The sequence below is a fragment of the Pinus tabuliformis genome, chromosome 2_2 (assembly GCF_031772625.1).
Source record: "Pinus tabuliformis cultivar Carrire ecotype Pingquan chromosome 2_2, CPIR1, whole genome shotgun sequence".
NCBI lineage: Eukaryota > Viridiplantae > Streptophyta > Pinopsida > Pinales > Pinaceae > Pinus > Pinus tabuliformis.
Window position 1 is genome coordinate 538,357,702 of NC_142300.1, and position 26,106 is coordinate 538,383,807.

At 38.1% G+C, this 26,106-nt stretch overlaps 1 protein-coding gene across 1 annotated transcript in view; it reads right to left on the minus strand.

Annotated features, from left to right (window-relative positions):
- LOC149193731 (uncharacterized) overlaps positions 1 to 25,183 on the minus strand; it is a 233,037-nt gene extending 207,854 nt beyond the window's left edge. Inside the window, exons 1-2 of the mRNA XM_089407420.1 lie at positions 24,634 to 25,183; positions 14,663 to 14,728 (exon numbers count right to left, since the gene is read on the minus strand). Of these exons, the coding sequence (XP_089263546.1) occupies positions 14,663 to 14,728; positions 24,634 to 24,957 (390 nt within the window). The 5' untranslated portion in view covers positions 24,958 to 25,183. The remainder of the gene's footprint in view (positions 1 to 14,662; positions 14,729 to 24,633) is intronic.
- Positions 25,184 to 26,106: the final 923 nt, after the last annotated feature.

Sequence of the window (26,106 nt, forward strand, 5' to 3'; positions counted from 1 at the left end):
CTGATCCGACATCATGTTGAGGCCAAAACAATCCATCTCCGTCATTGTTCCACAAATGAACAAATTGCAGACATCTTCACCAAAGCGCTTGGAAGAGAAAAGCTTGAAAGATTCAGAACGATGCTTGGACTCACCAACATCCCTTCAGATTAAGGGGGGGAATGTTGACACCTAATCCTCTGCGATTGGGTGAATTTGGAATGTGAACAGTCATCAAGAAGATGAACTGATCAGTCACATTCATGTATATAACAATAGCTGCCTAATGAAATAAACGAATCAGTTTTTCTGCCAAGTCTGGAGTTACTCCTGGTCTGACAAGTACAAACAATATAAATATATTTTTATAAATAAAATTTATATAAAAATAAGAATATATATACACATGTTTAAATATATATATATAGTACTCATAATTAATAACATATAACACCCATATATAAAATAATATAACTTTATTGATAAATTTTATATATATTTTTAATATATATATATATATATATAACATTAACATATTAATAAGTTATATATTAATAATAGGCCCCTAGAGCACTCGAAATTTCGCTCCTCTAATTCGTTGAATCAAACCTTCACTTCTTCACTGGGACTAGAAGTAAGTCATTAGATGTGTTTGTCTTCAAATGAGAACGAACTCTTTTTTTATAGGCATCATATGGGGTGAATTAGGCCTCTCTAGGTTGACTTGAGAAAAAGGTTGGATGACCCATCTCTTGAAGGCTTCTAGACTTGGCATATTATAATAATAATTTTCTTTCTTAATACATTAGCCCTCCAAGGGCTAGTACATCATGACTTTGACTCTTTGATCTTTCACCAAGGCCCCTAGAGCACTCGATGGGTTCTTTGACCTAGGGCAAAATAACTATGGGCAAGAAACCCATTTCACAATAAATAATCTTCTTTTCCAAATAGTTTTCATTTCTTTTTCTTTTGACAAATGCATTATTTACTTCAAGTCATGACATATACAATTATGACAACCAACACTAGTTACATTTCAACAAGGTTAACAAGGATCATGAAACAAATACCATGCATCATCCATCCAATAAAACATAAAACCAAGATAAAAGAAGTTAACCTACTTGTTTTACCATGCATTCATCCAAGCTTCACCATAACGATACATGAAAATCTAAGTTACCAGGATTCAGATACGAACGTGAATTCAGATCCGGATCTGGGTATGACAAGGAAACAACATGTACAAACAATATAAACATATTTCTATATATTTTTAGAAATAAAATTTATATAGAAATAAGAATATATATACACATGTTTAAATATATCTATATAGTACTCATAATTAATAACATATAACACCCATATATATAAATATATAACTTTATTGATCAATTTTATATATATTTTTAATATATATATATATATATATATTAAAAAAAAAAAATATATATATATATATAGATACAACATTAACATATTAATAAGTTATATATTAATAATAGAAAACTTATAAATATATAATTTTTTAACTATATAATTTATAATATATATTATATACTCAACAGTGATGAACCCCAAAATGTGAGGAGACCACAATAAGGAAATGTTATCCGAATAGTGATGAATATGATCAGCTCTAATTATATATAATAAATATTTTATCTCAATATATATATTATTTGTCTTAAGGTGCGGTTCATGATTTGCCTGTCAGGCTTGGTGGGTCAGTCCTGCTGCCAACTTGAACCCCGCGTCGTTCTCAAGCTTGGTGGGTTAGTCTCGCTGGCAACCTGAACCTCACATCGTCCCTATGCTTAACCATGTCTATCCCATCTCTTCGTCGCACCCCATTCCGGCCTCCTTTATCCTACTTTGTCTTGTTCCCTCTCTCCTCGCCTTTGTGTCGTTGCCTTATTGAAAATCGTGACAAATGTGAAGGGATCAAAACAATACCCTACATGTGAAACATAATGAACATTCATTGTAACCTACAAACAATGCTTGCTGACACAAACAATGTGTTTGCTAGCACAAACAATTCCTAAGTGCATCCCAAGGAATCCGGATCTGAATCTGTTTCTGAACTTCAAATTCATGGATCCAACCCCCGGCATGACAGAACTGGTAACATAGTTGAAAATAGATCAAATCCACATCCAAGAAGTCCCCGTTGCCACAAAATCTAGTGGGCCCAGGGCATAGCCTCACTAGGCAAGGGGCCACACCTTATTGCAACAATGAGGAAGGGTTGTCATTATCACCTCAATAACCTTTCTCCTGTGCTTTAGTGATGGGATTTAAACCACAAGGGAGGCTTCCTTCAATCACCTATAATGGAATTCTAATACTAGGGCTCAAGTTGATTAGTTCTTGAAGGTCTAAAGTTGGATAGAGGGCTTGGCAAGACCAAAGATGACCTAGGTTCTCAATACTTAAGTTCAAGCACTATAAAGTTAGACCAATAAATGGGTTGCTATAAGTTAGGGTTTGGATGTTCTTCAATAATAAAGCATGCAATGGCATATATAGAAGCCTACGAAAAGCCCTCCAAATGATCTTCAACAAGAATGGAACAAGGCCTTCAGATAGAGATTAGGGTTAAACTAAGGCAAATGGTTTTAGGGCTGTTAGATATGCATAAAAATCAAAAATAAAGGGTGATGTCGACCCTTCTAGGGTAGGCAAGGCTATCCACTATGCTAGATTTTGCTTGTATGTGATTTATGACACTAACCTCCAATTATAAGCCAACCTTATGCAATAAAACAGCACCTTTTATACATAAATCAGCTCATAAACCCTAGTAGTTGCCCTAGCCATCTAGAAGAGAGAAGAGAAAATAAAATTTTATTGAGTTTTAAGATTATCAACACAATTTTAGACCAATGCCTTATCCTACAAGGACTAATGGATTCTTTAAGGCACCAAAATTCCATGGATAATGGAATAAGGGGGGATGCTCTAGGGAATCTACTTCTAAAACCCTAATTATTGTTCTTGTGAGGGGAGAAAATAAGTACAAGGTCTGCATGTGTAAAGTTTCTTTACGTGCCTTGAAGAAGACAATTTTACATGCAATTATGAAGCAAAATTTCAGCAATGAGAAGCATTTAGTCATGGAACAAGTGAAAATCTACTTTAAACATTAAAGCTTAGGATGTTATTATAGTATTTGTAGAAGGGCCACTTATATGAAAAAGGCCTAAATGGATGATTAGTGTGTTAAGAATAATTAGTTTAATAAGTGCCTATGACTATTACCCCTCATGTCAGTTGGGGTATGCATATATACCTATGCGACATTTTTTACATCGTAGTAAGCCCAAGGTCACAAGTTAAAGCCTTCTAACAACCATGTGAAGCCCCATATTAGGTGTCCTAGACTTTATGTTTGATTAGACCATGGTCGGTCACTTTGAATCCATCTCTAATTCCTCACGTCCTGGATAGGATTGGAGGACTCATGGTTTTAGAGGAGCCTTGCTTTTGTACTAGTGATCACCAATGTAGCGGCCAGTCTAGCCCATGTCGAGTGCACCGATGTCTTTCCACATGGTTATAACTTATAAGTTTGTTGAGTCTATGGATGGCCTTGGCCTTAGTGTAGTATCCCTCAAATGTTTCTCAAACACGGTAGCCTCACAATTAGCAACATTTCACGCTTCCCAAGGATATTCACATTTCCCAATGCAAAGTAGTCCCAAAAGTCAAAAAGTAAACTTGGTCCTATACTGCAGAGCTTGACGATAGGATGGCATGCCACTTGGAATTTCTTCAATTGGTGAAGGCATGCTCAAGTTATGATTGTTCAATGTTGGGCAGTAGGTACTACAGGTTTCTAGGTAGCAAAATAGGGCCAGCATTCAGACAATTTTGACATCCATTACATCAAAAGTGGTCTATAAGAGTGGAACAAAACCCATGTTTCAGTTTCTTAAAGTTCCTCAAGGGCGTTAGAGATCTCTTGATTGGGTGTGATGAGGTGGCATTGATCAGGGTTAGTGGTAGTGCTATGAACATGTGGAGCTAACAAGGCTTATGACAAGTTAACATATGGCAAATATTACCCAAATGAGGTGGAACACTTGGCCAAATCACCTAGGCCTTGGAGAGCTAAGAAAAGGTGGCAAGGTCAAACTACTATACATGAAAAGTCAAGTCAACTAGTTGTTGGAATGGATAAGAAAGTTGTTGCAAAGTCAAAGTGAATGTTGGAGGCATCATGGACCAAACGGATAAGTTTGTAGTTGTTGTAAGTCAAATAATGAGTCTTCTTCAACTAGTCCAAGTTACAAGATGATTAAACCAATTTCCAAGGTCAAGTTTCAAGGAGAATGTTGGTGTCATATAAAGGAATGTTGGGGCAAAAAAAGGCTACCATTCTTCATCTTGTTAACTTCCGAATCAATTGCTAGTGGAACATTGAGCTTCTTTGGGATTTGTGAGGCAATTTTACCCTCCTCTGTGGGAAAACATCATGTAATAAAAAATTAGATTATGCAAGTCAACTTAGACTCCAACTTGTGGAAAGCAAGTCAAGAAAATATTATTTAATGGGAGGAACCTAGTCATCAACAAAGAAATTTATAAATTGCAAGCTCCTCCTCACAGTTGAGGTTGTTGACTATGAGATCATTTGATAACATACAAATAAAGAAACTAATTTGCAAAAATACTCGTCCGTTGAGTTGATTCCTCTATATGATTTTTCTTAACTTTTGTCTATAATATTGTGCTTTATAGAATTAATATGCAGGTATATTTCTATCAATACGAGATTATCCTTGCGATCCATTGAGGGACAAACAATCATGTGGAAGGGGAGATCAAGACCCAAGCCATCACCTCACCTTTTGCCTACACTTTCCAAGTGTTCATCAAGCCCTCTAGGGGGAATCTCCAACCAGATTGTGAGCTATTGTTACTAATGTTGATGTTGTAGTTGGGGCATCTCGAGTGAGAAAATCTGCCTAGTGAGGTCTATTTTCTTGCAAGTGGTCCAAGACTAGAGAGTGAAATAGTTTTATCCCCAACTCTTTACTCATCTCTAGTCTCAAAGGAAAAGTTAACAAACAAATGGTTGTGATTGCAACTCTACAAATTGGTAAGTTAAAGGGGCCAGGTTAAGCCTCACTTCTCAACCAATTTATCTAAAAAATTCTAAAAATCTTATCCCTTTTTTATTTTTTCTACTAGCTTGCTGTAAAATTTCCAATCTTTTAGCTAGTAAATCCTTGGGTAAAAGAACATAATCTCTATATCTAGACCAAAGAAAAATAAATCTGATTTTGAACATATTTTCCAAATCTTTCCTGGGGATATTTAGATTTATTTTGCAAATCTGCAATAAAATACATCTAATTTTGAACATATTTTCCATATCTTTTTCTAGATTTATTTTGCAGATCTGCAGTAAAGAACTGTTGTAGCAAGACCTTTTATGCAAAATTTTCACTCAACAAGGTGCTAACTTTTCCATGTAAATACCCATTCCCACCTTGTTCTAGCTGAAATTTGTTTTAATAGTTTATATCTTAAATTGGTAGCTTAGATTTACTTATTCCAGCCTTTTAAAAGTTTATTTTAACTGAAATAATTTTTTGGGTTGTATACCCAAGGGGTTTTGACCCAATACCTCATAAAGTGAATTTCCAGTTTGCTTAGAAGTGGTCTAAATCGACTCATCTTCTACCTTCTAGCCTCCCCACCCCTAGATCTAAGATCTAGAAGTGTTTAGTCACTTTTTAGTGATTTTGAAAGGGGTTTCTCCTGTTGTTTTCTACATATTTTGCAGTACATTAAATTTGATTAATCACATGCTATATATTTTGTAGAAATTTCTCATTTCCCACCCCGGTTTTCAGTTTCTCCTTATTTCTCCCATATAGTTAAATGTCCTTCCCATAACCATACATTTAACAAGCTGGAAAAAATAAATTTGCTGAAAACACAAATTCTGGAAATTTTACAGAATGCTGGAAATTGCAGAAATAAAAATCAGCAGTAATAAACAGCCATTAAAACACATTTAAACACTGAGATTTTTGGTCAATGTGACCCTGGAAAAACCCCCTACAACTCTTGGGGAAAACCAGTTTGAGAGCTCTTCTTTATTTCTGGAAAATGCCTTTTTACAATAGGAGAAATATTCAGCAAAAATCAGCAAGCAAACTTTTACAACTTATCTCAGCCTTGCTGAAACTCCGCCTTGCTGAAACTCCGTTGTACAGACTTGCTGAAACTCCGCCCTGCTGAAACTCCGCTGCTAAAACTCCGCTGCTGAAACTCCGCTCTGCTGAAACTCCGCTTTGTTGAAACTCCGCTGCTGAAACTCCGTAGCTCACTGTCCAGAAATCTCCCTTGCTCTCTTGCTCTCCTTCTCTCAATCTGCTCATGAAAGAATGAATGACCTTTTCCTCCTTTTCCTCCTTTAATCTAACCCCAAGTGACTTTTGGGTGATCCAAGTGACTTTTAGGTGATCCCTAAATCCAATGGCTGAAATAGATTGAGATCTAAGGCTGAAATTAAATGCTCATTTAAATCTCACTTTTTATTTTTTAATTCACTCCACTTTAATAAAGACCCACTTAGTCATTTATTTCCAAAGTCACTTTTCCTTTCTAATTTTTCATCGACTTTATAAAAGTCACTTTAAAATTAGACTTAGTAACTTTATCACTTAAAGTCACTTTTAAATTAGATTTAACTTTATAAAATTATAAAGTCACTTTAGGAGAAAAATTAAATTCTTTTGGACACTTTTCCCTAGGCCAAAGATCAAAGCCTAAGGGAACCACCTGTCCTCCGGTACCAAATTTCAACACTCCCTCTTACCGAGGAAGGTGTTCCTCACCACACCCATCTTGTCTCTGAAGTAGACATGCTTGCCCCGTGGTAAGGCTTTGGTAAGAATATCTGCAACCTGCTCATCAATGGAAATATACTCAAGCTTCACAACTCCCTTCTGAACATAGTCTCTGATGAAATGATATCTGATCCCGATATGCTTTGACCTGTCATGAAATACTGGATTCTCCATGAGTTTAATGCAACTCTGATTATCACAGTAAATCATTGAAGGTCTCAACGGCTGACCAAATAAGCCAAACAACATCTTGCGAAGCCAGATAGCCTCACAACTAGCTAGACTGGCTGCCATATACTCTGCTTCCGCTGAATTCAGTGCTACTGACTGCTGCTTCCGGCTGAACCATGACACTACTGCTGAACCCAACCCAAAACAGCACCCTGAAGTGCTCTTCCTATCAAAAGCACAACCTGCCCAATCAGAATCAGTGTATCCTGCCAATCTCACTCCATCTCCCTGCTTGTAGTCCAGACCATAATCCACTGTCCCCTGCAAGTACCGCAAAATGTGTTTTGCAGCCACCCAGTGAACCTTCCTAGGCTCACACATAAACTGACTCATCGTGTTGACTGCAAAACAGATATCTGGTCTAGTGTTGACCAAATACATCAAGGAACCAATCAGCTGCCTGTACAATGTGGGATCCACCAACTCAGAATCCGAAGCATGAAGCTTCTTCCAGTTGGTGATCATCGGTGTCGACATGGGTCTACAATCCTCCATGTGGAATCTGCTAAAGATGTCCACAATATACTTCCCCTGCCCCAGGAAGAAATGCCCCTCCTCCTGCCACACCTCCAAGCCCAAAAAGTAATGCATCAAGCGAATGTCCTTCATCTCAAACTCTGTCGCAAGATCTCTCTTGCAGTGCTCTATGAGTCTCTCTGCACCTGTAATGACCAAGTCATCCACATACAGCACCAAAATGAGAGGCTCCTCACCAATCACAATAAAGCAAAGGTTCGAATCTGCCTCACTCTTTGTGAAACCCATCCCCTGCAAATATGTATCTATCCTGGAGTACCAAGCTCTGGGAGCTTGCTTCAGGCCATAAAGGGCCTTCTTCAGTCTGCACACATGGGACTCTTCCCCATGCACCTCAAAGCCCTGTGGCTGCTCAATGTACACCTCCTCTTGTATGAAGCCATTGAGAAATGCAGTCTTCACATCCATCTGGTGGATCTTCCAACCCATCTCTGCTGCTATCGATATAATGGAGCGGATCGAAGTATATCGAGCCACGGGAGCGAAGGTCTCCTCATAATCAACTCCCTCTACCTGGGAGAACCCTCTAGCCACAAACCTTGCTTTGAATTTCTCAATGCTGCCATCTGCAGCATGCTTTACCTTGTAAAGCCATCTGGAAGTAACCACGGATTTGCCCTCAGGCCTCGGCACCACCTCCCAAACATCATTCTTCATGATAGAGGAATACTCCTCCTGCATGGCCTCTCTCCAGACCTGCTGGCTAGCTGCCTCCTCATAGCTAGAAGGCTCAGAGTCAAGGATGCTAGTAACCATCGCCATATAGTTACAAAACCTCTCAGGTGGTCTACTCTCTCTGACCGGCCTCTTCGGCTCAGCAACAGATGAGGCATCTCTCAAGGTGTCCTGAAGCCACTTGGGCTTCCTCTACCCTGAGCGCACTTCTCCCACCGGAGAATGAAACTCCTCCTCATCATCATCATCAGGAGCCTGAACTCCTGACTGTCTGTCTGTTGTCCTCCTGCCTGCACCTGAACCTGTAGAAGTTGAGGTACCGTGTGAACTATCCATCAGTGGACTCCCTAGTGAACTGCTCTGTGAACTGCTCTGCATGCTGCCCGGAGCACCACCCCTCTGGCTCAGTGAGCCACTGCTCACTGACGGACCTGACATCCTCATAGATGTACCTCCTGATCCTCCTGATCCCTGCCCACTGGATCCCTGCGACTAACTCAACTGCTGCTGAGGGTCTGGCTGATCCAGATACTCTAACTCCCGTGACCTTCTAAAGGCCCTGTCCTCCTCGAACTTCACATCCCGTCTGACAACAACTCTCCTCTGTGCAAGAATGTAAATCCGAAAGGCCTTTGAGGTCTCACTGTAGCCCACAAAGATACCCTTCTCTGCGGTGGGCTCTAGTTTGGTCCTCTTCTCCTTGGGTATATAGGAGTATGTAATGCATCCAAAGATATGAAGATGACCAATATCAGGCTTCTTCCCAGAGAAAGCCTCCTCTGGAGTCATGTGCCCCAAGGCACGATGCGGACTCCTGTTCTACAAGTAAACAGCTGTGTTGCAGGCCTCTGCCCACAAGAACAATGGCAACCCCTGATCATGTAACATGGCTTTGGCAGCCCCTATGATGGATCTGTTCTTCCTCTCTGCAACCCCGTTCTGCTGGGGGTTGTAAGGAACAGTGAACTCCCTCCTAATGCCTGCCTCCGCACAATAGTCAACAAACTCTCCAAGGGTGTACTCTCCTCCATTGTCCGACCTCAGGGACTTGATCTTTCGACCTATCTGTGTCTCCACAAGAGCTCTGAACTCCTGAAACCGCGTGAAGACCTCACTCTTGGTCTTCAAAAAATAAATCTAGGTCCTCCTGGAGTGATCATCAATGAATAAAACATAATACTCATATCCACTCAAGGGAACATGAGACATCCGACCGCTCACATCGGAATGAATCAAGTCAAGTATCCCAGTCGCTCTGCTGTCACTGCTGGGAAAAGGGGATTTGGCAAACTTGCCCATCGCACAACCTCTGCAAGTATCAAAGTGATCAGTACTGAAATCTAGCACACCTGTAGTGATCTCCCACAATGTCCTCAAGGCTCCATGATACATATGTCCCATCCTGCGGTGCCAAATCTCACACAGCTCAGAACTGCTAGCTCTGCTGTCGGTACTACTGCTCAATGCCAAAAGGGGCTGGAATGCAAACTTGTACACCTTTGCATGGAGTACACCTATCACTCTAGCTGAATCAGCTGGAGTGCCCCTGGGATACATCAACACCTATCCTCCCCTGAACAGTACCTCATATCCTCTGTCCTCCAAAGCTAAGACGGATATGAGGTTCTTCCTCATCCCTAGCACATAAAGAACATCTGACACTTTCAAGGGAGGTTTGGACTCCCTCTGAAATGTCAGTGTCCCCACCCCGACTGCTCTAACAACTCTGTCATCACCGAGTACTACCTCTATATCAGTGCCACTCTCTGAAAGCTCTGAGAAGTACTCACGGACTCCCGTCATGTGACGTGAAGCCCCACTGTCCACATACCAGATACCTGAAGATGCTCCACTAATCGAGGGAAAAGCATGCTCCCTCTGAACCTGTGTGGCAGGTGATCCTGCACTAGAGGACTCGCACGTAGTGAACGCAAACTCCCGGTCAAAACGACCTGCAAAGTCCTCAATCTCTGTTGAAGCTGCCACGTCCTGGTTCTTCCCCTTCTTCTTTTTCTTCTCCGGACACACAACTGCATAGTGTCCCATCTTTTGATAATTCCAACACTTCACCTTGAAATAGTTCTTCTGTGTGTTCCCCTGTTTACATTTACCTTTGCCTTTGCCCCCACCACTGCTTGTGGAAGCCTGCTTCTTCCCTTTGCCTTTCTTGCCTCCTGCAACCAGTGCTACATCCTCATCCTGCTCAACTGGCTTGGCTGCCCCAAGCTAACCTTTCCTGATCTCTGTCTGAATGCAATCATGCCAAAACCTCTCCCATGTGGGAAGGTTCTCACGTGCACAAACCCCATCAGCAAAGTTCAACCATGAACGGGGGAGGCCATTCACTGCAATCCGCACCAACTCAGTGGGTGGAATGGCCTCTCCAATCGCTGCCAACTCAGCTCTCACATTAGTAATCTTTGTGAGATATCCAGCTGCACTATCATTACCCATCTTAATGTTCTTCAGCTTCTCCTTTAGGACCATCTTCCGGTTCTCATTGGTACTCTGGTAGAAATTGGACAATGTTGTCCACATCTCATGGGCATTGCTCTTTACTCTCACATGAGGAATGCAATGGTCTTTGATTCCGTCTAGAATCAGCCTCTTACCCTTGTTGTTCTTTTTATTATAAGCTGTCAACTAAGTAGCATCAGTAGGCACAACAACAGGGTTCTGTGTGGTATGCACCATGATATCCCAGACTTCTGCCTCCTCAAAGATACTCTGCATTCTCTCCTTCCAAACGTTGTAATTTCTATGCCCATCCAGCCTATCATCCACCCTCAATCCCAATGACATCCTGCTGTCCTAAAACTGAAAAATAGCACTGCTGTAGTAAAGATAAAACTGCTGTTTATGAAAAAAATCAGCTTGCTGGAATTTTCTGAGTGAAAAATCAGCAGCTGTAATTTTTCTTTTTGCTGTCCCAAACTGTCCTTCAGCACTCAAGCTCCGATACCATGTAGAAATTTCTCATTTCCCACCCTGGTTTTCAGTTTCTCCTTATTTCTCCCATATAGTTAAATGCCCTTTCCCATAACCATACATTTAACAAGCTGGAAAAAATAAATTTGCTGAAAACACAAATTCTGGAAATTTTACAAAATGCTGGAAATTGCAGAAATAAAAATCAGCAGTAATAAACAGCCATTAAAACACATTTAAACACTGAGATTTTTAGTCAATGTGACCCTGGAAAAACCCCCCTACAACTCTTGGGGAAAACCAGTTTGAAAGCTCTTCTTTATTTCTGGAAAATGCCTTTTTACAGTAAGAGAAATATTCAGCAAAAATCAGCAAGCAAACTTTTACAACTTATCTCAGCCTTGCTGAAACTCAGCCTTGTTGAAACTCAGCCTTGCTGAAACTCCGTTGTACAGACTTGCTGAAACTCCGCCCTGCTGAAACTCCGCTCTGTTGAAACTCCGCTGCTGAAACTCCGCAGCTCACTGTCCAGAAATCTCCCTTGCTCTCTTGCTCTCCTTCTCTCAATCTACTCATGAAAGAATGAATGACCTTTTCCTCATTTTCCTCCTTTAATCTAACCCCAAGTGACTTTTGGGTGATCCCTAAATCCAATGGCTGAAATAGATTGAGATCTAAGGCTGAGATTAAATGCTCATTTAAATCTCACTTTTTATTTTTTAATTCACCCCACTTTAATAAAGACCCACTTAGTCATTTATTTCCAAAGTCACTTTTCCTTTCTAATTTTTCATTGACTTTATAAAAGTCACTTTAAAATTAGACTTAGTAACTTTATCACTTAAAGTCACTTTTAAATTAGATTTAACTTTATAAAATTATAAAGTCACTTTAGGAGAAAAATTAAATTCTTTTGGACACTTTTCCCTAGGCCAAAGATCAAAGCCTAAGGGAACCACCTGTCCTCCGGTACCAAATTTCAACATCTTTTTAGATAGAGTGTACTTTTTCATTAATGCAGATTTTACACAGTAGGTCACCACAACGACAGGACAGCAACATAAGCTCCTCCGCTTTAGCCATTTGACCCCATCACAAGGCACTGATATTGTATTGGTTGGCAAGCCTCCCATAGTCATTTTAATAAGAGTTGGGCTTAAAGAGTGGAGACTTAGGCCACAGTGGACCTTTGTCCCGTGTGTGCCAGCCTCGCAAATTATATGGATCTTGGTTGGCAAGCCTCCCATAGTCATTTTAATAAGAGTTGAGCTTAAAGAGTGGAGACTTAGGCCACAGTGGACCTTCATCCCGTGTGTGCCAGCCTCGCAAATTATATGGATCTTCAACAACCCTACTAAGATGAGTGGTAACAATGTCTAATCATCCTATAAAGATAGATTAGGCCATAAGCTAAGGCTTCAATTTAAATTTAAGAAGGGTCTTCCCACTGTGGGATAATCTGCATGTCTTACTATTAGTAAAAACTAATTTTACCTTTAAATAGAGATCTTTTGAAGAAGTATTCCCCCGATTCTTAGATTTGCAAGTGAATTCCACTTGTGTGTATAGGCGTCTCAATCTCTTTGTATTTTATGTGCATTACAATATCACTATCCTTCATTTCTACTATTTTGGGCTTCTTTTCAGTTTATCAACATTTAGAGTGGTTTCTCAATTTTGCACTTTATAGGTGTTACAGCACCCTTCACAGGTCCAAATAACACTTTAATGATTATCAATTGAGTGAATCCATGAAGATGGGTTATGATTTTTAGGCAAGAGGCAAGTGCAGGGGTTTGGTCCATGCTTTTCAGTGAAATACATTAGTCAACGACATTTTTCAGCCAAAACAAATAGCCTATTCTTTGGCCAAAATAAAGTGTTTGGTAGATAGTTTTGAAAAAAAAAATGAACTCATCATTTTGTCCCAAAAAGAAAGAGCAAATTTTTGGTCAAAATATTAAACTTTGCTAGAAAATCTTTCAACTGAAAATACTAGTCAATTATAAAAGCCAAGAAACAGGTTTTCTCTAAGATTATTGCGCCAAGAGGCACTCTACAGCACAGTATGGGGGAGATGTTGTAGTGGTGCGTAAAATGAAGTATAAAATCAAATAATAATAATAATAATAATAACATAATGTCGACTGAATTAAAAACGAAATAAAAATAATAAATCGATTCAATTCAATTTGTTATATTGTAATTTTGTTTTTGTAAAATTACAAACAATTTTTTCGAGGAAAAACTCATAATGTGCATATCACATTAAATTAAATTTAAATAATAATAATTCATATCCATAACCATGATATTTCAGTACATATAAATAATAAACATATAAAAACTCAAAAAATATAATTAATAAACATATAATTAGAAATAACAATATTTCTATATAGAGATATGAAATATATAAAAAATATAAATAGTAGCTATAAATTAAGATCCATTTTACCATATAAATTAAAATAATGATTCATATTCGTAACCATTATATTTCAAAACTTCATATTTAAATTTAATTAATAAGCATATAAAAACTTAATATTTACAATAAAAAAATTCCTAAACTCTATATATATATAATCAATGCTATGCATATTACATTAAAAACTTAAATTATAAAAATTATAAAATGTCAAAGACAAATGCCAAGCACATATATGTGTGATTTTATGTATTGTGAAGGTTTTAATAAAATTAAAAATAAGAATATTTTTATATATAGAGATGTGAAATTTATATAAATATAAATAATATTATTAGAACTAGCAAAGATTCATCTTATCTCCAAATCTACCAAGCGCTAAGAGGAATCAAATCTCTCAAGGTGCAAACATTTCCTCAAGTTTTGCACTCAAAAAGAGGTTTGCAGCTTGAGAGATTTGATCCCTCTCGACACTTGGTTGATCCGGAGTTCAGATGGATCTATGCTGGTTAAAGTTCAATGATACTCTTATGTTTCTTGACAATTCTCATGAAGGTGTCTTTGCACTCTCAACACTTACTTATTGTTGTATTTTTCATACTCCTAGTGGCCATTTATGGCCACCAATGGACTTTAATATTTGAAAGTAAACTACAAAAAATGCCTTGTACAAATCCCCTCCATCAAAAGATTGACGTTTTTTGGCGGATGTATTGTCTTTTGGGATGAATAAACAAAACTAGAACATTGATTCCTTCTCAAATATATTCAAATTACATGTTCGATGTAAAAAGTCCTGGCAAGATAATAAGATAGAACACAATATTTTTAACTCTTGTAGAGCATGACATGATCAAAATGCCAGACATACCATAAAAAAATAACACTCCATCAACACATATACCACTAAACCACTTATAGTTTAATATTAATACGATACCAACTTTGACATGAATACAAGAGCTCTAATATAATTGCCACCAAATTGAAATATAGCTTCACATACCTCATTTTCTATCACTGCTATTCTTTTTCCATGTTCAGAGGTTAGAATATGGTTGAGAAGAGTTGTCTGCAATAATTTAGCAATGACCATTTAAAACCACGTCAAGCAAGATCAACCTGTAACTTACAACATTAATATTAAAGAGCCAAAAGACTTTAGATTTTGCAAAAATAAAATCATTATTAAAACTCAATAATAATACTACATCCTTTACCCAGTAATGAACTAATATGACCTACTCCTAGAAGGAAAGAGATTCCTCAACACTGCACCATTTTCTACGACATAGATGATTGCCATTAAAATAATTTTAATTTTGTTACTCATTATTTAGTTATCTTTGTATCCTTTGTCAAACATTCACTTGTATAAAATGTCAAATCCACGTGGAAATCCCAGTTTTGTGAGTATCACATCGCTATGTTCTACAACCCATACTTTAAAGCCCCAATTTCCAAGTCCATATAATATGTAAATGATAAAGAACCATTGATGTTGTGCCTCCTCCTTTAAAAGAATATATCTCAACTTGTAAGACAACCTCCCAGAAATCCCGCAAATAAAAACAAAAAAATTAAAGTTTGGTGCACTTCACATGAAGCCATTCATGAATATCTATATTCCTTTTATGGCACCTCTCCCTTTGTAGCATCCCAAAATGCAACTCGTCCCTGCGTCACTTCTTGATGAAAACAAAGAATAAACGTGACAATAGGATGTCCTCTTAATGGTAATTATCTATCATGCTCGATGGCAATCTCAAGTCTCAACTATTCAGATTCTTGGTGTCCTTTATTTCTTTATAATTTGGCCCTTTTAGGTTGAGAAATTATGTCTTTCCACCATTTTACATATGACGTTAGCTGCTCATGCTATTTAGGAGCGATTTCTAGTTCTAAAGCCCCTTATTTCATTAATTTTGTAATTTTTATTCATCTGAATGATTTTTTTATTTTGAATTCAAGAGAGATAAGGCCTAAATCTTTTGGGCACTTTGACCACATTTGACCGCAAGTCTGAGGCAACGTTGATCACAGGGTTGACTTTGATTGATTTCTGAGGCAGATTTTGTGACTGTTTTGACCGAGTTTGACTAAGGCAAGGAGGCTGCATTCTTTGACTAGTTGACCGAACTCTTTGTAACTGATTTGACCATTGAACATAGACTAGTTAGGGCTGCGTTGACTATTGTTGACTTTGACTAAAAAATTGCATAATCAAACTTTGACCAAATTTGACTTTTATGCTCAAAATTGATTGGATATTGGTTGGTTGACTTGGTTGGGTCAAGACTTTGTTGACGTACTTAGACTATGTATCTCTTTGTTGAACATTTGTTGACAATCTAATAGAAGAAGAATTTGGAAAGGGTTTTCCCCCTTGTGGGTTTTTCCCTGGTCTTTGACCAAATCTCTATGTCTCTATTGTTCTTGGTAGTCTTCTATTGTGCATTTGGTTTATTGTTGTATCTACAATTGCTTGCTATTATTGGAAGATTGGAAACATACTACATAATTGATTGCAATTGGAAGAAGAATTGTTATAAGTGATTGTTACAACATAGAACATTGAAAAAAATAACAGGTGAAGCCTGGGCTACTGGACACAGAGACAAAAGGTGGTGCAAAAATTAATTGATTCTCTTTCAGATGTATTTCGAAATATACCAAATGGTATGCCCTCTGAGAGGGAGAAAGAACAAATTATTGAACCAGAACCAGAATCCAAACCAATAATTGTTCTTCCCTATAGGTACAAACTTTTGAAGATGACACTGAAAGAATCATTGAAGACTATTGGACATGGGTCACATTGTCCCTAGAAAAAGTCCTATAATGGAGTTAATCAGAAAAAAGGATGGTTCAGTCATTAATTACAGGAGATTTACTAGAGGTCTATTGAGAATAGGTATCCTATTTCAAGGACCAATGAGTTGAAAGCAAAACTGCATGGTGCCACAATATTCACTAAGATACACTTAAAATCTAGGTATCCCAGATAAGACCGAGAGTAGCAGGCCAGTTCAAAACATGCCATGGCTACTTTGAGTCCCAAGTGATGCCATTCCGACTAACCAATTGTTAAATTTGGCAACTAGGACCAAACTTCACCTTGGACAACTCATATGAGGCAGCAAATATTTTTATTGGATTCCTCTCTACGAGAGATGTAGGATTGATCTAAAGATCATCCCATTCTGACATGTACAAATGGAATTATGAATTTGTTTTGATTATGGACAAATTGTCAAGGTCGGCCAGCTATCTAAACTGGCCTTGAGGCTTGTAGCCCTTCCCGCTGGTAAAACTAGAGCCTGTCAAATAGAATGAGGTCTTATACAGGAGGCCGAAGTGGTTTGAAGCTCTTCGTTGCAAACAACAGAGGTTGTTAGGGCAGATTAAGGTTGGACAGAGCCACAAAAGGAGCAAACCGTGGGCATGAGTTCCTAAGGACAGCTGACTGTGGGCCAGACAAGGAGGTCAAGGGTGGCTATGGTCTAGAAAAGGGAGGCCAAGAACCTCAGAAACTCAAGAAGGGTTGCATAGTGGCCTAGAAGCCCAAAAGAAAAATATAAATAGAGGCCAAAGGGAGAGGCCTAGACACACAAAATGGAAGGACTCATTTTGTGTGCAAGGTGAGCCCCAAAAGAGGTGAGCCACAGTCAGCAAGTAGGATCTAGTTTCTACCCAAGGAAGAGGCCAAATTGAGTGTGTCTGTACTATGAGCACCGAGCTGAGGATCTGCCAAGAATGCCGCAGGAATGTGGGCTGTTTGAAGGTTACACGGAGGACCAAAACTGTGTCAGGAGTCCGCAGGAAGGGCTGAGAGCTACGTTGCACGAAACTTCTAGGAACCCGGCATTTCGGCCCGTACCCGTACTTGAAACTCCAAAACTCGGCCAAAACTCGACCATCATGTAATCATCTATGAGAGTTAATATAGACTTGGTTTTCCTTCTAAATTGTCATCTATGGGTCTTATTCCCTTTTTACTTGCAAGATAATGTGTTATTTACTTATTTATAACTATATATATATATGAATGACATTTTAGTCAGCGTTTCAACTGACGTTTCCATTTTTGGGAGGTGACGTTTCTAAACGTACCCATTTCAGAAACTCCGAAACGTTTCGGTGTTTCGTGCAACTTAGGCTGAGAGAAGGCCAAGGTCCAAACTGGCCTTGTAGCCCTACCCGCTGGTAAAACTAGAGCCTGTCAAGTAGATCGAGGTCTTATACAGGAGACCGAAGTGGTTTGAAGCTCTTCGTTGCAGACAACAGAGGCTGTTAGGGCAGATTAAGGTTGGACAGAGCCACAGAAGGAGCAGGCCGTGGGCATGAGTTCCTAAGGACAGCTGACTGTGGGCCAGACAAGGAGGCCGAGGGTGGCTATGGTCTGGAAAAGGGAGGCCAAGAGCCTCAGAAACTCAAGAAGGGCTGTATAGTGGCCTAGAAGCCCTAGTTAGGGCAGGCTGCTGTAAAACAAGTGTCCACAAGGAAGGTAGTATGACCGCAGCGCTGTAGGTGTGGAACGAACAAAGTTCGTTCTTCAAGTTAAATACTCCAGAAGACTTGGAATATGTAGATCTCCATTGAAGATACCAGAATATATATTTAAAATGTATGAATGAGAATGATTGAGTTACAAATGAGGGTCTGCTTTATATACCTAGGCAGGTACCCTTTCATGAATGGTCATGTCCTTAGGGACATGCCTCTTGATTAACTAATTACTATTTAATTAACTATTCCTTATTATTATTATATTTATATTTTATTCATAACAAGGTGAATTGCACTTGGTTAAGGGTAGGATCACAGCCAAATGAGATAGGTCTGAGTCATGATATGGGCTAGATTGTGGTCTGGTTGGGAGAGGCCGAAACCTACAGCAATGAACAGCTATGCAAAGAGCTGCCTTGGGCAGTTGAAGAAGTTTGTTCACTCAAGGAGTTGTGAACAGCGAGCTTGAAGGCTGACATATGCAGTGAAGTTGAACGGCCAAACTCACTGTGAGTAGCTGAAGTGTTTTGAAGGCTGGAAATGCAAGAGGTCTGAAGGAGCTGACTTTTGTGAACAGCTGATTGGACCGAGATCAGAAGGAGCCTAATCTCTGTGTGAAGGAGGCAAAGGACTGCCAGAAGAACAGTGTACAAGAAGACTAAAAGTACTGAGGTCTGCCTTCAGTAAGTCTAGACTTGTCTCTGTGATTTTTTGTTGGGCAGATTGTAGATCTGAAGAAGCAGATCTCAAGCCCTAATTTTGTATACTGTGTATGCTAGCTGTACTAGTGATCTGAAGGGCCATAATCCCTGGTACGGGATCCCTAATGATTCTTTATTGATGGATTAATAAAGGCCAAGATTTGGGCCAAATATTCTTGTGTACTGATATTGATTTCACTGCTGTGATTTTTCCGCCGTGCAAAATGCTTTTGTGTTGGGCTTCTCTAGTGCGTTGTGTTCCTAGCTAGGGCACATACCAGATCTAGAGGGCATGGGAATTTCAACATCTTGAAGAAATTCAACACATTTTGAATGTTTTGAAGCAAAATCTTTTATTAGCCCAAGACAGAATGAAAGTGCAGCAAAGCAAGCACAAAAGTAAGAGGGAGGTTGGGGCAAACGACTAAGTCTTCCTAAGATTGCATCCATCAATTTTGCAATCATCAAGTTGGCAAAAAAATCACCAAGGGCCCAGAAAGAAACCTATTGGCAACATCAGAGAAAATATCACAAACACCAGCAAACTTTAAAAAATACAAAAATATTCATCATTTTCAATTTTTTTAACTTCTACGAGTACCAAATGCCATCTGTATGAGACTTTCTTGAAGAAAGTAAACACATTTTGAAGGTTTTGAAGAAAAATCCTTTATTAACCCAAGACAGAATGAAAGGGCAGCAAGGCAAGCACAAAAGTAAGAGGGAGGTTGGGGAAAAAGACTGAGTCTTCCTAAGATTGCATCCATCATTTTTGCAATAATCATGTTGGCAAAAAAATCACCAAGGGGCCAGAAACAAACCTATTGGCAACATAGAGAAAATATCAGAAATACCAGCAAAATTTAGAAATAGAAAATTATTCATTGTTTCCAATTTTTTTTACTTCTAAAGCAAACCCCTCCCTCTATCCCTTTTATGGGCAAATTCAACAATGAGTAACCCCTTAGTTCTCAATCCCTAGCTTTTCCTCTTCAGAATCCAAAAATCTCTTGCCCCAGCCGATATTTTTCATTTTCTCATAATATTTTGTCGATATATCACAATATATTCAAAATTTTGAAAAGATCATGACTTTTTCCAGCAATAATATCGCCAAGCTGAGAAAATCAAGATATATCATGATGTTGCAATATATCACCAATATTTGCAACACTGCCATCCACACACAGAAATCACTAAAAAACAAGAACAAAGAATAGCTTGGACCAAGGTACAATGGGCCATATATATTTTCAGCAAAAGTAGGACTAATTGCTTATATTTTAGTGCTTTTAGAAACTGTCCAATTGTAAAATACCTTTCATTTGTCATGAAACTCCCTCTCAACTAGGGAGAATGTTAAAACTTAAACTTCAAAAACTCCATCTAAAAAGGTCATGTGATCTTCGGGGGAGAATCTCTACAATCTCAAGGGGTAATGTGAATTGACTTATGCTTGGGGCCTGGGAGTAGCCACCAACAATCAAGCAGAAGCCTTAGCTATATACCAAGGGGTTAAAGTTCTTGAAGCAATAAATATGCGGAAGCTCTTCGATGTTGGAGACCATGAGTATCATTCAACAAATGAGAGACTTGACTCCATTGCAGTAGTCAGGTCTTTCTCACTTGATTTTAACAATTCAAAGAATCATAGAGAATTTGACTCAATCAAGTATTTCCAAACCCTTTGGTCTCTTCACAGTCAAGCAGATTCTATGACCAAAAAAAAGATACTAATGAAACAAAGGCTTTCTAAGTCAAAATGGGAGGCACCTATCATAAATTATCTTCCAGGAGTTTATCCATCCCTAAACATTAGGAATCACATGCAACTCAAATTACTAGACAAGTGGCAACGTTTATTATGTCACATGAAACAGAGCATAACTCCTTTCAGGCCCCTTATACTTTGCACTAATGTTTTCATGTCTGATCAAAGGATAGGTATTACAGGCGATGAGATGGTTACTTGCAGCAAAGGTAGGATTATTATGGTATACCTGGGACATTGTTTCCTGTTCAACAACCTCATCATGTCTTGCTTCATTGCCCTATGGAGCCCCAACGAGCTTTGTCCCAGTCTGTAGCAAGTTTTGACTAATATTTCTGTTTACTGAAGGTATTTTGGGTGGAGAATGTGCAGCTGGATACTTATTTCACCAAACACTATCTTATGGTCCAGCGTAGCTGTTGGAACCCTCGTAATTTGGTTCTGTTTATCTTTGTATTCTGGGTGTTTTTCTTTTGGTTTGCACAAGATTTCTATCGTCGTGAGTTTGTTCCTTGCCACCATAGACGGACATTGACATTCTGTCTAAAATGCTCCATGTGAAATTGTAGACATTTGCTGGTTTTTGAGGAGGGCGGTGTTGCATGTTGAAGACTTTCAAGTAGCTATCTCCGACCTCAACAACAAAGTGACCCCCTCCCCTGGTTAGAAGCTCAGATTGTTAAAAATACCGAACTGGAAGCAACGGTGTCCATTCAGGGAAATCAAATTGAGAAGCCTACAGCTGATCATAATATGCAATTTCAATTGATTCTATGACTTGCCAGGAGTTCTCACTCCATGACTTCTCTTCCACATGTTTCAGTTGGGTTCTTCAGGGAAATGGTCCTGAATGAAGAAACAGTTCAGCAGACTCATGGGCATATGGAAATTGAAAAGGCAGCTATAGAACCTATGGCAGACATGAAGCAAGAAGCCCACAGTGGGCATGATTTCCAATAAACACTCCAAATTTTATGTATTGTAAATCAGTACTTTTGAATCTTGATAGACCAGTATGTTAGAATTTATAGCTGTAGGCTATTTAGTTTTGTGAAGAAAAATATAAGAGTAATGCAGGTTGTAGGTGGGCTCTTTACAGTTTTTGGAAATTTTGAGCTTCTAGTATCAAATTCTGTGATTGAATAGTATTCATTCACTGTATGATGCAATCACAGCTTTCTTTTAATACAATTGTCAATTACTATCCATTACAGTTTAAAAACAAAACAAAAAAACAAGTGATCTTGATTCCAAAATGCATTTTGGCGAGTCAAGAGAAGAAGTTAAGGCCTAAGAAACTGTCAGAATATCTCTTTCATTGGAAGAAGATTCTAAACCTTATCTGCGAATTGAAATATACTAGCGCATACCTCGAGGTTGAGAAGATGGAAAACGCATATCTAGACTAGGAAGCACACATTTAGATCCATCTAAACCCGGGTTAGATATGCACCTCGAGCTTGAGAAGCTCGGAGTTGCATAACTTGAATTCCAATAGGTGATATATGATATGTCAACAGTTCCATTTAAACTCGGGTATGATATGCACCTAGAGATTGCGAAGCTGGAGGTTGCATGTACCGAGATTCCAGTATGTACTAGTATTCGCTATGCTACTAGGCCCATCTAAGCCCACGTTTGAGGATGCAACGTTGGAGGTTGCTTAGCTTGAGTTTGAATATTCGATACTCCAGACATCTGTCTGAAGTCGAGATATGCATTCTCGAGCTCTGCAACCTTCAAGGTGCATATTAGACTCGGATTTAGTTGGGTTTACGACAATGTAAATATTCAGTACACTTAATGCACCGTTTTCTAACAGCATAAGAAAAGCGACTTTAGTGTTTTCGCAATCCTCAGCACATAAACCTGAAACTATCTTGAGAAGGTATGGACGGCAACTCAAGCCCATCTAGAGCAGCATGGCTGCTACATTGTGCAAATTAGCCTTCCAGAGCTACTTTAAATGCAAAAAACTAAAAGACGCATCCCACCCTAAGGTCTATGAGTTACTTCAATTCTGAAAATCCAAAAACACACCGTACTCAAAAGTAGTGTTGCACTTATCACAATATTATTGGAATTATCGTGATAATATTGTCAAAACGAACCTCGGTGATAACATCAGCCGCATATATTGCGATTATTTGCCGTTTTGAAATTACTGCAATAATTTGGAAAATTACTGTGATAATTTGGAAATTAATGTGATAATTTAGGTAATTATCATGATAATTTAGAAATTCTTGCATTGTCTACATCATTGTCTCCTTATAATCAAATCATGGTCATTTAATCCTCACTTTTTATCATGGTCATTTAATTCTTACTTTTTAAAAGTTAGGGGATTGAGATCTGAGGACACTGTGACTATTTTCCATCAAGCAAATAGGGGGAAATCTATTGTTTTCATTTCCCAAGATTCATCTTAAGAGACACATACCCTAGTTAATGGTAATATTAAATTATTAAAGTAAAAGGATGTAAATTTTGAATGTTATCATTAATTGTGTCTGGATGTTTGAGAGTGGTTCCAACCTCATAGGATTTTATATGGAGAAAGTAGAAGTTTAGATCCCATTCAAAATTCAGCAGAGTTAAACAGTTTTCAGGATTTCAGGATTGACGGGATTGCAATGTTTCTATTGGATTTCGTGATGTATGAGGGTATAGAGCTGACATTTAATTAAAAGCACCAAGATGTACCTCAATGTTGGTAGCATTGATTGTTGAACTCCTCTATCATAACCCTAGTAAAAATGTACCCTTCACTCGAGCAAAATCACTGATTAGGCATGTTAAGCTTTTTCTATCTTATTTTAATGCTTGGAGGGTGATATTGATGAGGAGGATCACAATATAGGCAATGAATTTGACGTTATGTCACAATTTTTTGTAACGTGATTTTTTTTGGACTCTAGAGGCCATTTAGAGCCTCTTTGTTCATGTATTTTGGTTCAAAGTTGGATTGCACTCGGTGCTATTTTCTTTATATGCACCCTTACTTGCTATATACATGAGAAACTTTGCATATTTGTGTATAATATTTTGGATTCACATCGATATGCATCCTCACTTGCTATATACATGAGAAACTTTTCATATTTCTGTATAATGGTTTGGATTCATATGGATGCACATGACTTCTGTATATATATTCAAAATTTGAATATTTTATTTATTTTTTGGTCTCTTGGTCTTTTGGCCCATTTTTTTCCTAGTTCCGGTCCGGATCAAGCTTTTGGGGTCAACTGGTCCAATTTTGATAACATTGCTGTGGATGTTGTGACCATTTTCCATCAAGCAATTTTTTGGTTGATCGGTCTTTTGGTCCATTTCTTTTTCTAGTTCGGGTCCAGATCAAATTTTTGGGGTTGACTGGTCCAATTTTGATAACATTGTTGTGGATGTTGTGACCATTTTCCACCAAGGAAACGAGGGGAAATCTGCTGTTTTCATTGCCATGCTTCATCTCATGAGATACATTTATTTTTGTTTGGATGTGATTTTGTATCATCCTGTCAGATCTTCTGATTCAAGACAAATATCATATTTCAGTATCGGTATTTGATGTAGCACTTGACATTTTATCATCTTATACATCAATTTTATAGTAATGTTTGATGTTGATGTTGCTTTAGAAGTTAAAAAAATGAAAAAATGTGATTATCTTTGTAATTTTTTAAAGTTTCCTGATAATTTGTGATATTTCCCCAATATTGCTGACAACAATAAATGTAACATTGCTCAAAAGCATGAATACTTTTATAGCAAATTTCCTTCGCTAGATCTTTTGCTCATTGAAACTTTAGATAGGTTTGCGCTAGTTTATTTCAATTCACAGATGAGGTTTAGAGGGGTTTCTGCTAATTTATTTCAATTCACAAATGACGTGACGAAAGTCCAGTAGACATCAGGAACTAAGCCACCATAGAACAACATAAGGACATCGTCTGAAATTTTAGAAACCGTGAATTCGATTTGGGGAGGATGTACCTTGCCTGAACCTAAGAAACCCGTGAGAATGGTAGCAGGAATACGTGTGTCAGCAGGGAATTCAGTTACAACTTCGGCAGTACTTTGGCCCTGTGTGGTAGCAGAGGCTTCAACCATGGTTGACCTCTTCTTCAACTCTGTGACATTCCTCTTCTTTCTCCAGCTTGACGTTCTCAGTCTAAGAGGCGCCCCAGGGCTCGAAGGGCATTTGAAATTCCAGCTCCTTGTTGCATGGAAAAGAACACTCTGATTGGAATTCGATGTGATGGGTTGTGCTGACAATTTCGCGAAGTGTGCGCTCAAGTCCATCGCCATTCCAGCCATTAGAGCCGACAGTGAGGTGGATGAAGCACTGGATTTGGTGACTGGGCGATTAGAAAATTTGTAAAGAACTCTAAATCTCAAACATTTCTAGTGGTGCAGGAATAATGCCAGATGGAGCATTATCTATACGGTCTTTCTAGAATTGGTCGGTTGCGAGTAAGACCCACGAAATGGAGAAGTGCCCGTTTGTTCGAATGATGCTTGTGTCTCCCAAAAAAAATTATAAAGCTGCATCTCGTCTCAGGCTTTCGTATTTATGCTATATTCACTATTAAGTGATTAGTTGAGGAGTGGATTATGATGAAAATCGAAAGATTAAATATTGTCTTGATTGATTGAGAATTTTAGTGATAAGTTGTTATAATACATTGTAGTTATTTAGTTTGGTGTGTTAGGTTAAATATTTTAAGAATTTTAGTGATAAGTTGTCATAATACATTGTAATTAATTATTTAGTTTGGTGTGTTAGTTTAAATAGTTTAATGCTTTGACTTTAGCTTTGTGTACCTCAAAAATAATTTATTTTTGTTTTTTTCCATATGAATTTGAATTTTTGAAGTCTCACTCCGTTTATGAAAAAATTTAAAGTGTCTTTTAAATTAATTTTATTGATATTCGGTGTTAAGTGTTTTTTAAATTAAATTTATTGATTGTTGGTATTGTTTTAAGTGTATATGTTATTAGTTTTATTTTCGAGATTGTATATTTAAAAAAATAGGTTTGAATTTTTTATATATAATTATATAAATTAAAGTATTGGTAAATATGATAAGTATGAAGTTTTTATTGGTTTTCATGAGAAAATTGAAGTTCAATTTGCATGGCGTCTAAAACATGTTACAAATACTTAGGTGGAGTTTTTGGTTTTTTGGAAGGACTTGGAAATGGCTTTGAAACAAAATGTTTCTAGGATTTGGGTTTTTGGTGATTCAATGGTAGTAATTCCACTGGTTGTCAAGGCTATATGTGGGTTAAGCAATTGCTCTCCTCCTATTCTTCTTCGGATCCTCTTATTATCCTCTCAGTTTGACCACATAGAATTCATTCATGTATATAGGCATTTCAACTCCATGGTTGATGCTCTAGCCAAACTTGGCTCTGAGATGGTTCAAGGATTTATTGTGTTAGATCATAGAAAATTCAAAATTG